General features: G+C 46.3%; 1 protein-coding gene across 1 annotated transcript in view; it reads right to left on the bottom strand.

Moving 5' to 3' along the window:
* LOC118564088 (NLR family CARD domain-containing protein 3-like) overlaps positions 1-12,431 on the bottom strand; it is a 66,551-nt gene that overhangs the window by 39,274 nt on the left and 14,846 nt on the right. Inside the window, exons 4-6 of the mRNA XM_036140759.1 lie at positions 12,003-12,231; positions 10,070-11,858; positions 1,508-1,681 (exon numbers count right to left, since the gene is read on the bottom strand). Of these exons, the coding sequence (XP_035996652.1) occupies positions 1,508-1,681; positions 10,070-11,858; positions 12,003-12,231 (2,192 nt within the window). The remainder of the gene's footprint in view (positions 1-1,507; positions 1,682-10,069; positions 11,859-12,002; positions 12,232-12,431) is intronic.

The raw sequence follows: 12,431 nt of genomic DNA, 5'->3' as shown, positions 1-12,431 counted from the left end.
TACTTGAGAGAGTTGGCTTTTGGGAAGTGGATGAGAAAAGCAAATGTCTAATAAGGATTTACAGACGCAGGAAACAACGACAGACGCTGAGGTTTATCATGCTGCTAAGCATAATCATCACTGGAAACCGTGTGGCACGGTACGAAAGCTAGTATTATTATGAATGTCTGAAATTTGTCTGAATGGATTGTGAATCGGGACGTGCAGCCAGACACACCGGAAAACCCGCGGACAGTCAGCTGACTGTAAGGGGATGACGCGGTCTGCTCATGCGCTCTTTATCAGATAACCGGGATTAAAAAAAACAGTCCTAGACCAGCTCAGGAACTGGTCTGCATTTAGCGCGTTCCGGTTATGTTTAGCGCGGTCCAGTTCAGTCTGCTGACCATTTACACACAAGAGTTATCTCGGTTACCGAGCTCGGTCTGGTCTCAGCTCAGTTAAAAAAGTGTAGTGTAAACGGGCCTATAATCTTTGCTGTCTTCTTTTTCTTTTGACTCATTGTCAGGCTATGGTGAAGCAGGTAGTGACTGAATGGAATACAATAAAAACTATTCTGATTATTTATACGTAATTTAAGTGTTATTTTGGGACTTAGTCCATCTTTTTAACATACATCTAAATCTCTTCTTTCATGAGATCCAGGACTTATCTCTCGCTTTTTCAGGTTTCAGCTCTGCTTCATCTTTCTCTGTTCTGATCTCTCCTGCAGCTGTTACTTTTTTGACAGTAAATCTCAATTATTTTATTTCAAACATGCATAAATAATGCAGGAGTTGTGTTAAGTGGCGGGGTGACCAGCAGGTCCCCTTATTGGTGGGGGCCCAGGCGGTAGCAATCCTCAGCAACAACTTTTCTGCACTGAGCTGACATATGGTTGTCTGTACATGAATAATGTTAATAAACACATGGCAGTGGTGGCTTAGTGGTTACAGAGGCTGGCATTGGTGTCTTGGAGAGGCCCCAAAGGTTGGTGGTTAAAAAACTATCACTCTGGGTCCCTGAGCAAGACCCTTGAGCACAGAAGGAGCTGTGTCTGCAGGCGGTTAACATTTTGTTTGATCCTCTGTTTTTACTGTAGGTATGATTAGGTCTAAAAAACATTTATATTGTTAATATTATCCAGTAAAAAAGTACAAGAATGTTAAAAATGTTTACCTGTGCGAAACCATTGTAATATAATGTATTCAAATTTTAAAAGGGATTTTGGGTAATCTTCAGTACAAAGACATTAATGCTTCAAAACAGAAAAAAATGAAAGTTAAATTTTTGACCTATTCTGTTGGGATGGAGGAGGAGGGGTGGGGTTGTTCATTCTTTAAAGGTGGTGCAAAATAAAACATTTGAGAACCACTCTCATATGGTGAGGTTGGGCCTGGGTTGTATCCATTGGGGGTAAAGGTAAGACCATAAAAGTTTACAAATATGTTTTTGAACGAACATTTCCATCATGTTTTACTAGGTAATGAACAGAAATATGGTCTCAACAGGATGGAGAACTTTGTACCTGAGAGTTTCCAGTTTGCAGTTTGGACTCTCCAGTCCAGCAGAGAGAAGCTTCACTCCTGAATCCTGCAGGTTGTTGTTACTCAGGTCCAGTTCTCTGAGACTGGAGGACTGGGAGCTGAGAACTGAGGACAGAGCTTCACAGCTTCTCTCTGAGAGGTTACAGACACCCAGTCTGAGAAAACAGGGAGAAAATGTGGTATTAAACAATATATCAAAAATATTGTTACAGTCACCAATGTTCTCCTTGAAAAGATTGATGGATCTGTCTGACTTTGCACACCTTTATGTTTCCTTTTATTGTGAACTGGTTCATTATAAATAAACTAGCTTTACGTGCAATTTAGGTTGCTGAGCTGGAGAAAAGCGAGGAGGCACAGAGAAACTGTGTAAATAAAAGTAACAACTTGCTTTTCAAGCACTTGCTGCCAATTGTGCAAAAATAACAAATGTTTGTAGCAGGGCCGTCAACAGCTGCCATGGCTGATGATGATGGTGGTGGTGACATCAGGTCTCTCAGTGGCAGCAGAACCTGCGGTAAACTGGGCTGCTTTCAGAACACGAGGCTATGTAATGAGCAGGTTAAAGCTACCCAACCACTTGGTAAATCTGATAAAATGATACAACGTCACAGGAATCTTAGCTAATGTTGCTATAAAGCTTTGCTCCCATAGACAATCACACTCAGTCCCGTCACTCCTGCCTGGGGGGATTTACACTTTTTGCCTTGGACTCTGAAGGAGAGGGTGGCTTAAGCCAGGCATACACTGTACGAGTTTTTCAGTCGTGGTACTTATATACATCTCAAACTGTGCGATGGAACCGCGGAGTTTAAAAGATCACCGCTCACGATCTGTGTTCTCACACTGTACGGCACGATGCTCGGACGTGACCGGAGTGCTCACACTGTACGTCGTGCCCCCTCCGGAAGAGGGGGGAGAGTTGGGTACCCGCCGGCCCATGGAGGACGGCCAGGGCCTCCCGCAGAGGCGGTGGGACGACGCCAGGCGAGTGACAGTGGGTGGCAGGGACCCAGACCAGGGGGTCGAGCCCGGCTCAGGCGAGGCCCACGGGAGGCACCGGGTGTCGGGGGCAATGGAGAGGAGAGAGAAAAGACGAGACGCCCCGGCGGCCGCGCGGCACAGCAGACCGCCAGGCCCGCACCCCCACCGCGAGCGGAGGCGTACGGAAACAGACAGCCAGCACGCCGCGCGGACCGGAACGCTCGTCCTCCCCAACCCCCCCCGCAAGCCGACGTCCGGGCCCCGCGGGTCCGGGGACCAAGCCGGGCGGAGGTCGCTTCGGGGACGCCCGCTCCCCTCCCTCCCCTGGCGAGGAGGGGAGGGCGCCCCCTCGTAGCTCTACTTGAACAGCAGGATGCGCTCATGAAAACAAGACAACCTGCCGGCTGCCGACTGAATTTTAAACATGTTTGATTTTTAACCAACCGTCCGATTCCTGATCGGGAGGTAGTAGTGAGAAACCAGTCGCCTCTCCTCCTCCCTGTACGATCAAGCTGAAATTCGACCCAATTCAAAAAATGCTCGCACGACTGAAGAATCGGCCCAAAAGGGGCAAAAACTCATACAGTGTAAGCCCGGCTTTAGGGACCAGCCAGCCTCAAAAAGGCTCACAAGCTGAGTAACAGGTGCCTTCTGTGAAACTCATTTCCCGGCGCTTCAATGGAGTGACAAAAGGGGGAGATTCAAGACCCAACTGAGTTTGGATATTTGCTGACTAGATCGAAGCTAAGTTTGCAGTCTCACTTCTGCGCAACCAGCCGCTGAAGTAAAGAATACCAAAAGAGCTTTGTTTATTTTTTTGAGCTGATGCAGGAAGGCTGAGGCGAGACGGCACGAAGCAGTCTCCTATCCTCACCAGGCCAAACAGAGATAAGAGCTGAGCTGAAATAACCCACTGTTACCGAATCAGAGACTGCATGCAGGACCTCGGACCAGCCTACCTCGACCACGTTTCGGCTAGCTCATAGCCTCTAACCCGCTGCTGTAATAACTAACGTTTTCCTGGACCACTGCTCTCCCTTGAATGCTAAAGTGAACCAAACTCACACTGAGGCACAAACAGGTTTGGCAGAGAAGCAAACAGGGAAAGTTAAGTTATTAGTGTTTCGTTGTTCGCTGTTTGCAGTAAGGCGTATCACTTCCTGTTTTCACTGCGTGATCAACGGTTTGTTGCTCCAGATTCTCTCGCTTTTATCTTTAATCTCTTTGCTGTAACATCTGTTTCTAACACATAAGCACTTTTAAAACATTTTCTGTTGCTGCACATCACGCTTGGGAACTCCTTGTGTTTCACGGTTTGCTCTCTTGGCGTGGTAGAAGGGCGCTAGCCTAGCTTTAGCTCCACAATGGCTTCCTCCCCTACTATTACCTCAGCTTCTCCGTCTCTGACTAAGTCTCCCCTTATCTCCTGCTCTCTGTGTCAGATGTTTAGCTATTCCTCTGCCTCCTTTAGTGATAATGGTACTTGTAGTAAATGTAGTGTTTTTGTAGCTTTGGAGGCGAGGGTGTCAGAATTAGAGTCCCGGCTCCGTGCTATGGAAAGACCAGCTGATAGCCGCCCCTCTGCTAGCGCGGAGCCACATAGACCTAGCGTTAGTTCACTTAGTGGTCCTCCAGAAGCACCCGAGCAGCCGGGTAAGCAGGCTGGCTGGGTGACAGTTCGTAGGAAGCATAGCTCTAGATTTCAGCCCCCAGTTCACCACCAACCCGTCTGCGTTTCTAACAAATTTTCCCCACTCAGCGACACACCCGCTAAGAAGCCGACCCTGATTATTGGGAGCTCAATAGTCAGAAACGTGGCACTAGAGACACCAGGGACCATAGTTAAATGCCTGCCAGGGGCCAGAACGGGCGACATAGAATCTTCCCTAAAACTGCTGGCTAAGGATAAGCGTAAATACAGTAAGATTGTTATTCACGCTGGCGGTAATGACACCCGGTCACGCCGATCGGAGGTCACTAAAGTTGGTGTTGCCTCGGTGTGTGAGTTTGCTAAAACAATGTCGGACGCTATATATTTTCTCTGGTCCCCTGCCTGATCTGACCAGTGATGACATGTTTAGCCGCATGTCATCATTCAACCGCTGGTTGTCTAGGTGGTGTCCTGAAAACGATGTGGGCTACATTGATAACTGGAGAACTTTCTGGGGAAAACCTGGTCTGATCCGGAGAGACGGCATCCATCCTACTTTGGATGGTGCTGCTCTTCTTTCTAGAAATCTGGCCGGATTTATTAGTTCTCCTAAATGCTGACAACCCAGGGTCCAGACCAGGAAGCATTAGACAATGTAGCTCCCTTGAAAAAGAAGGTGATTATTCACAGGAAGCTGGCTCTTTGGTTTAATTCAGAGCTGCGTTCCTTGAAGCACAATGTTAGGAAATTGGAGAGAAAATGGCACTCTACACACCAAGAGGAATCCTACCTAATCTGGAGGGACAGTCTATTGTTGTATAACAAGACCCTTCGCAGAGTTAGAGCAGCATATTTTTCATCATTAATTGAGGAGAATAAGAATAATCCTAGATTTCTCTTCAATACAGTTGCCAAACTTACCCAGAGCCACAGCTCTGTTGATCCATCCATTCCCTTAGCTCTTAGCAGTAATGATTTTATGGGATTCTTCATAAATAAAATTGATTCCATTAAAAATAAAATAATTGGCATCCTCCCAAACATGATTACCTCGTCCTCAGTAAGTGAGGCAGCATTGGAGGAATCCTTAGAACCTGCGCAGTGTCTGAACTGTTTAAAAGCAGTAGAGCTTTCTGAGCTATCTAAAATTTTGGCTTCATCTAAACCTTCTACCTGTATGTTAGACCCAATCCCAACCAAGTTGTTTACGGAGGTATTCCCTTTGATCAGTGGTCCTATTTTAGACATTATTAATCTATCCTTGGTAAATGAATATGTACCACAGGCTCTTAAAGTAGCTGTTATTAAACCTTTACTTAAGAAACCATCTCTTGATCAAGATGAGTTAGTAAATTACAGACCTATATCTAATCTTCTTTTCTTATCTAAAATTCTTGAGAAAGTAGTTGCTAATCACCTATGTGAACATTTACAAAGTAATGACCTACTTGAGGAGTTTCAGTCAGGCTTTAGAGCTCATCATAGCACTGAAACAGCTCTGATGAAGGTCACCAATGATATTCTCATGGCCTCAGATAATGGACTTGTGTCTATACTTGTCCTGTTAGATCTCAGTGCTGCATTTGATACAGTTGATCACAATATTCTCCTACAAAGACTTGAGCATACTGTAGGGATTAAGGGAAAAGCATTAGGCTGGTTTAAATCTTATCTGTCGGACAGATTCCAGTTTGTTCATGTTAATAATAAATCTTCTTCAAACTCTAGGGTCACCTGTGGAGTACCACAGGGTTCAGTCCTTGGACCAATTCTATTTACTATATATATGCTTCCAATTGGCATAATTATCAGACAGCATGGGATTAATTTCCACTGTTATGCTGATGACACTCAGCTATATTTATCCATAAATCCTGATGAATCCAATCAGTTACTTCGACTGCAGTCATGTCTTGATGACATCAAAAGCTGGATGACATAAAATTTCCTGCATTTAAATTCTGACAAGACAGAAGTTGTAGTCTTTGGGCCAGAGTCTTCAAAAAATAAAGTTCTTAATCAATCACTTTATCTGGATGGCATTAACTTGGCCTCTGGTAATAAATTTAAAAATCTTGGTGTTGTTTTCGACCAAGACATGTCATTTAAATCCTATATTAAACAGGTTTCCAGAGTTTCCTTTTTTCACCTCAGGAATATCGCCAAAATTAGATACATTCTGTCCAGAGGTGATGCTGAAAAACTGGTCCATGCATTTGTTACTTCAAGGCTGGACTATTGTAATTCTTTACTATCAGGAAGTCCACAAAATGCAGTTCGAAGTCTTCAGCTGATCCAAAATGCTGCAGCAAGAGTTCTGATGAAAATCAACAAGAGGGATCATATTTCTCCAATTTTAGCTTCCCTTTATTGGCTTCCTGTTAAATCAAGGATAGAATTTAAAATTCTCCTTCTAACGTATAAAGCCCTTAATAATCAAGCTCCATCATATATCAGAGCTCTGATTACCCCGTATGTTCCTAACAGAGCACTTCGCTCTCAGACTGCAGGTCTGCTGGTGGTTCCTAGAGTCTCTAAAAGTAGAATGGGAGGCAGATCCTTTAGCTATCAGGCTCCTCTCCTGTGGAACCAACTCCCAGTTTTGGTCCGTGAGGCAGACACCCTATCTATTTTTAAGACTAATCTTAAAACTTTCCTTTTTGACAAAGCTTATAGTTAGAGTGGCTCATGTTACCCTGAGCTATCTCTATAGTTGTGCTGTGATAGGCCTAGGCTGCTGGAGGACATCAGGGTCTAATTTTCTCACTCTACTGATTTCTACTGTTCTTCAGTCTACTGTTCTCCAGTTTTGCATTGTATTACATTGAAATGACTATCGTCATTTCAGCTTTTAACTTTTTGCTCTCTCTCTTTTTCTTCATAGTAGGTACACCTGGTCTGGCATTCTGTTAGCTGTGACATCATCCAGAGAAGACGGCTCACCCGCGACTACCATCTAATGTAGTACAGATTACTAGATCAATGTGTGCTTCTGTGCTTTTTTGTCTGTCTTGTTGTGTCTCTGCTCTGTCTTCTGTAACCCCAGTCGGTCGAGGCAGATGACCGTTCATACTGAGCCCGGTTCTGCCGGAGGTTTTCCTTCCCGTTAATGGGGAGTTTTTCTTCCCACTGTCGCTTCATGCTTGCTCAGTATGAGGGATTGCAGCAAAGCCATGTACAATGCAGACGACTCTCCCTGTGGCTCTACAGTTCCCCAGGAGTGAATGCTGCTTGTCGGGACTTTGATGCAATCAACTGTCCGTCCGTCCGTCTTCTTCCGCTTATCCGGGGTCGGGTCGCGGGGGTAGCCGCTTCAGTAGGGAGGCCCAGACGTCCCTCTCCCCGGCCACTTGGGCCAGCTCCTCAGGAGGAATCCCAAGGCGTTCCCAGGCCAGCCGGGAGACATAGTCCCTCCAGCGTGTCCTGGGTCTTCCCCTGGGCCTCCTCCCGGTGGGACGTGCCCGGAACACCTTACCAGGGAGGCGTCCAGGAGGCATCCTGACCAGATGCCCGAGCCACCTCAACTGGCTCCTCTCGAGGTGAAGGAGCAGCGGCTCTACTCTGAGTCCTCCCCGGATGAATGAGCTCCTCACCCTATCTCTAAGGGAGAGCCCAGACACACTACGGAGAAAACTCATTTCAGCCGCTTGTATCCGGGATCTCGTTCTTTCGGTCACGACCCAAAGCTCGTGACCATAGATGAGGGTAGGAACGTAGATCGACCGGTAAATCGAGAGCTTCGCCTTTTGGCTCAGCTCTCTCTTCACCACAACGGATCGGTACAGCGCCCGCTTCACAGCAGACGCTGCACCAATCCGCCTGTCGATCTCCCGCTCCATCTTCCCCTCATTCGTGAACAAGACCCCAAGATACTTGAACTCCTCCACTAGGGGCAGCACATTCTCCCCAACCCGGAGAAGGCACTCTACCCTTTTCCGGTTCAAGACCATGGTCTCGGATTTGGAGGCACTGATTTTCATCCTGGCCGCTTCGCACTCGGCTGCGAACCGCTCCAGTGAGAGCTGTAGATCACGCCCTGATGAAGCCAATAGGACCACGTCATCAGCGAATAGCAGAGACGCAATCCTAAGGCCACCAAAACGGATCCCCTCAACACCTTGGCTGCGCCTAGAAATTCTGTCCATAAAAGTTATGAACAGAATCGGTGACAAAGGGCAACCTTGGCGGAGTCCAACTCTCACCGGAAACGAGTCCGACTTACTGCCGGCAATGCGGACCAGACTCTGACACCGGTCGTACAGAGACCTGACAGCCCTTATTAAAGGGTCCGGTACTCCTTACTCCCGGAGTACCCCCCACAGGATCCCCCGGGGGACACGGTCGAATGCCTTCTCCAGATCCACAAAGCACATGTAGTCAACTGCAATCAACTGGTTTCCTTATATAGGACATTTTGACCAATCTGTATAATCTGACCCAATCTGCATAATATGATTGAACTTGATTTTGTAAAGTGCCTTGAGATGACATGTTTCATGATTTGGCGCTATATAAATAAAATTGAATTGAATTGAAGTTTAACATTAGGATTAGCCGATTTTAGCAACCAATCGCTACAGCGACCCCTAGCCTCCCAGAGGTATAATCACTATTGTCCTGATATCTGCTCTATTTTATCAAATAATGTTGTAACTTAGGATTTGCATTGTGAATGGGTTAAACAGATACCAAATTTTGTTCTGAATTAGTTAAACTAATTTAACCTCATTTCACATTCTTGAAATTTGGTTCTCCCAAGAGCCAGCTTCTGCAGCCGAGGATCGGAACGCCAAGGTCCCCGCCCTCTACTGCTACCCGTTGCACAATGCACCCGACCCCTTTGGCCCCTCCGACAGGTGGTGAGCCCATCGGAAGGGGGACCCATTTCACCTCTTCGGGCTGAGCCCGGCCGGGCTCCATGGGCAAAAGCCCGGCCACCAGACGCTTGCCAACGTGCCCCACCTCCAGGCCTGGCTCCAGAGTGGGACCCCGGTGACCCGCGTCCGGGCGAGGGAACACGAGATCCAAGAATTTCACTCATCATAAGGGGCATTTTGGGCTGCGCTTTGTCTGGTCACTCCCTCCGGGCACGTCCCACCGGGAGGAGGCCCAGGGGAAGACCCAGGACACGGTGGAGGGACTATGTCTCCCGGCTGGCCTGGGAACGCCTTGGGATTCCTCCTGAGGAGCTGGCCCGAGTGGCTGGGGAGAGGGACTTCTGGGCCTCCCTACTGAAGCTGCTACCCCCGCGACCCGACCCCGGATAAGCGGAAGAAGACGGACGGACGGACGGACGGACGGACGGAAATTTGGTTCTTTAACTCAGATATGCAGTAAACCAGAATTCACTGAATTATTCTGATGATGATGCTGATGATCATCAACCATTTTATTTATTCATAGTTTATTCAAAGTACATAGTTTCTTAGCTTCGTTTTATTCTTAATTTTGCTTTGTAGTTTTAGTTAAGTATCACTAACCTCGTAGAGAGCATTTGTTGATTGAAATATAGTCTTAATTCAGATAAACAGCATTATATAGTGATTTTCTCTAGATGTTATTTCTGTTAATAAATTCTTGAACTCCTTATTCTATATGTGTGGAGAAGTTGCTGTTAAAAAAACGGCAGTGCTCGAATCATCCCATTCAACTATTGTCCTGATATCTGCTCTAGAGCTGATAATCACTGGACAATACCTAACAGACAGAGAGTTATTTATAACTTTAAGACAGTGTGTAATTGCACAACAAAAGATTGATGAATCTTTCTGATTGTAAACATCTTTATGTTTCCCTGTATTGTGAACTGGTTCATTAGAAATAGGCTTAAGCAACGTGAATCAATATTTACCTCATTAGCAGATTACTCACTATCAGAAATAAAAGCAGCAACAATCTGTGTCCTTACAGAGCTTTGTTGGAGGCTTTAACCACTGGCAGCAGCCTCAGGAGAACCTCCTCTGAAGCAGAGTATTTCTTCAGGTCTAACACATCCAGATCTTCTGCTGATGACACTAAGATGAAACCCAGAGCTGACCACTGAGCAGGAGACAGTTCATCTGTGGAGAGACGTCCTGAACTCAGAGACTGTTGGATCTCCTCCACTAGAGAACGATCCTTCAGTTCATTCAGACAGTGGAACAGATTGATGCTTTTCTCTGCAGACACATTCTCACTGATCTTCTCCTTGATGTACTGTGCTGTTTCCTGATTGGTCTGTGAGCTACTTCCTGTCTGTGTTGGCAGACCATGTAGGAGTCTCTGATTGGTCTGCAGTGAAAGTCCCAGGAGGAACCGGAGGAACAAGTCCAGATGTCCATTTGGACTCTGTAAGGCCTGATCAACGGCTGTCTGATGAAGAGACTTTAGTTCAGGTTTCTTAAATAATAAAGACCACATAGATGTTTGTTTTTTTTCCATCAAGTTGACACCAGAGGTGATGAAGGTCAGATGAACATGAAAAGCAGCCAGAAACTCTTGAACACTCAGATGGATGAAGCAGAACACCTTGTCCTGGTACAGCCCTCTCTCCTCTTTAAAGATCTGTGTGAACACTCCTGAGTACACTGAGGCTGCTCTGATATCGATGCCACACTCTGTCAGGTCTGATTCATAGAAGATCAGGTTTCCTTTCTGCAGCTGATCAAAAGCCAGTGTTCCCAGAGACTTAATCGTCTTCTTGCTCTTTGGACTCCAGTGTGGATCTGTTTCAGCTCCTCCATCATACTTGACCTTCTTCACTTTGGTCTGAACCACCAGGAAGTAGATGTACATCTCAGTCAGGGTGCTGGGCAGCTCTCCTCCCTCTCTGGTCTCCAACACGTCCTCCAGAACCGTAGCAGTGATCCAGCAGAAGACTGGGATGTGGCACATGATATGGAGGCTTCTTGATGTCTTCATGTGGGAGATGATCCTCCTGGCCTGCTCCTTATCTCTGAATCTCTTCCTGAAGTACTCCTCCTTCTGTGGGTCAGTGAACCCTCTGACCTCTGTCACCATGCCAACACACTTAGGAGGGATCTGATTGGCTGCTGCAGGTCGTGTGGTTATCCAGAGGTGAGCAGAGGGAAGCAGTTTCCCCCTGATGAGGTTTGTCAGCAGAACATCCACTGAGGTGGACTCTGTAGCATCAGTCAGGATCTCCTGGTTCTGGAAGTCCAGAGGAAGTCGACTCTCATCCAGACCATCAAAGATGAACAGAACCTGGAAGTGTTCAAAGCTGCAGATTTCTTTGGTTTCAGTAAAGAAGTGATGAACAAGGTCCACCAAGCTGAACTTTTTCTCTTTCAGCACATTCAGCTCTCTGAAGGTGAATGGAAATATGAAGTGGATGTTCTGGTGGGCTTTGTCCTCAGCCCAGTCCAGAGTGAACTTCTGGGTTAAGACTGTTTTCCCAATGCCAGCCACTCCCTTTGTCATCACTGTTCTGATTGGTTGATCTCTTCCAGGTGGGACTTTAAAGATGTCTTCTTGTCTGATGGTTGTTTCTGGTCTGTCTGGTTTCCAGGATGCTGTTTCAATCTGTCTGACCTCATGTTCATCATTGACCTCTCCAGTCCCTCCCTCTGTGATGTAGAGCTCTGTGTAGATCTGGTTCAGAAGGGTTGGACTTCCTGCTTTAGCAATCCCCTCAAACACACACTGGAACTTCTTCCTCAGACTAGATTTAAGTTTATGTTGAACTGCAGGAAGTTGCTCTAAATTAACACAAAAAAGTGAAATCAGGAAGGAAACAACATGATCTTCTGACGATGATGTTAATAAATGTGATTCCATCTCTTCAGACATCAGTAAATGTGTGATTTATCCATCAGGTTAAATCTTTGTAGAAATCCTCTTACTGCTCTGCAGACGGTCAGCCAGCTCCTTCTGTTTCATCCTCCTCAGGAAGTTCACAGTGATCTTCATCAGTGCCTCTCTGCTCCTCCTCCTCTGCTCTTCATCCTCACCTTCCAACACCTCTTCATCATCTCTCTGACTCTCTGAGCAGTCTGGGTCATCTGGACTCAGAACCTTCTGGATCTTCTTCAGCTCGTTCTTCACAAAAGTGACAATGTTGTCCTCCAGCAGCTGGAACAGAATAATACATGAAGGACACATCAGACTGAAATCATGCAGATGTCAAGGTCAGGATGCATGCTGAGAAATTAATTAAATATTAAAACCACAAATTTCTCAGGCCTAAAATTAGAAGCCTGAGTCAGCAGTTACTGGAAAAATCCCATCTCACCAGCTGAAGGCCTTAAAAAGCTGCGTTAGGTTTAATTATT

Source organism: Fundulus heteroclitus, chromosome 9 (assembly GCF_011125445.2).
Source record: "Fundulus heteroclitus isolate FHET01 chromosome 9, MU-UCD_Fhet_4.1, whole genome shotgun sequence".
Classification (NCBI taxonomy): Eukaryota; Metazoa; Chordata; class Actinopteri; order Cyprinodontiformes; family Fundulidae; genus Fundulus; species Fundulus heteroclitus.
Note: the sequence above shows the minus strand (reverse complement) of the source record. Positions and strands in the feature narration are given on the sequence as shown.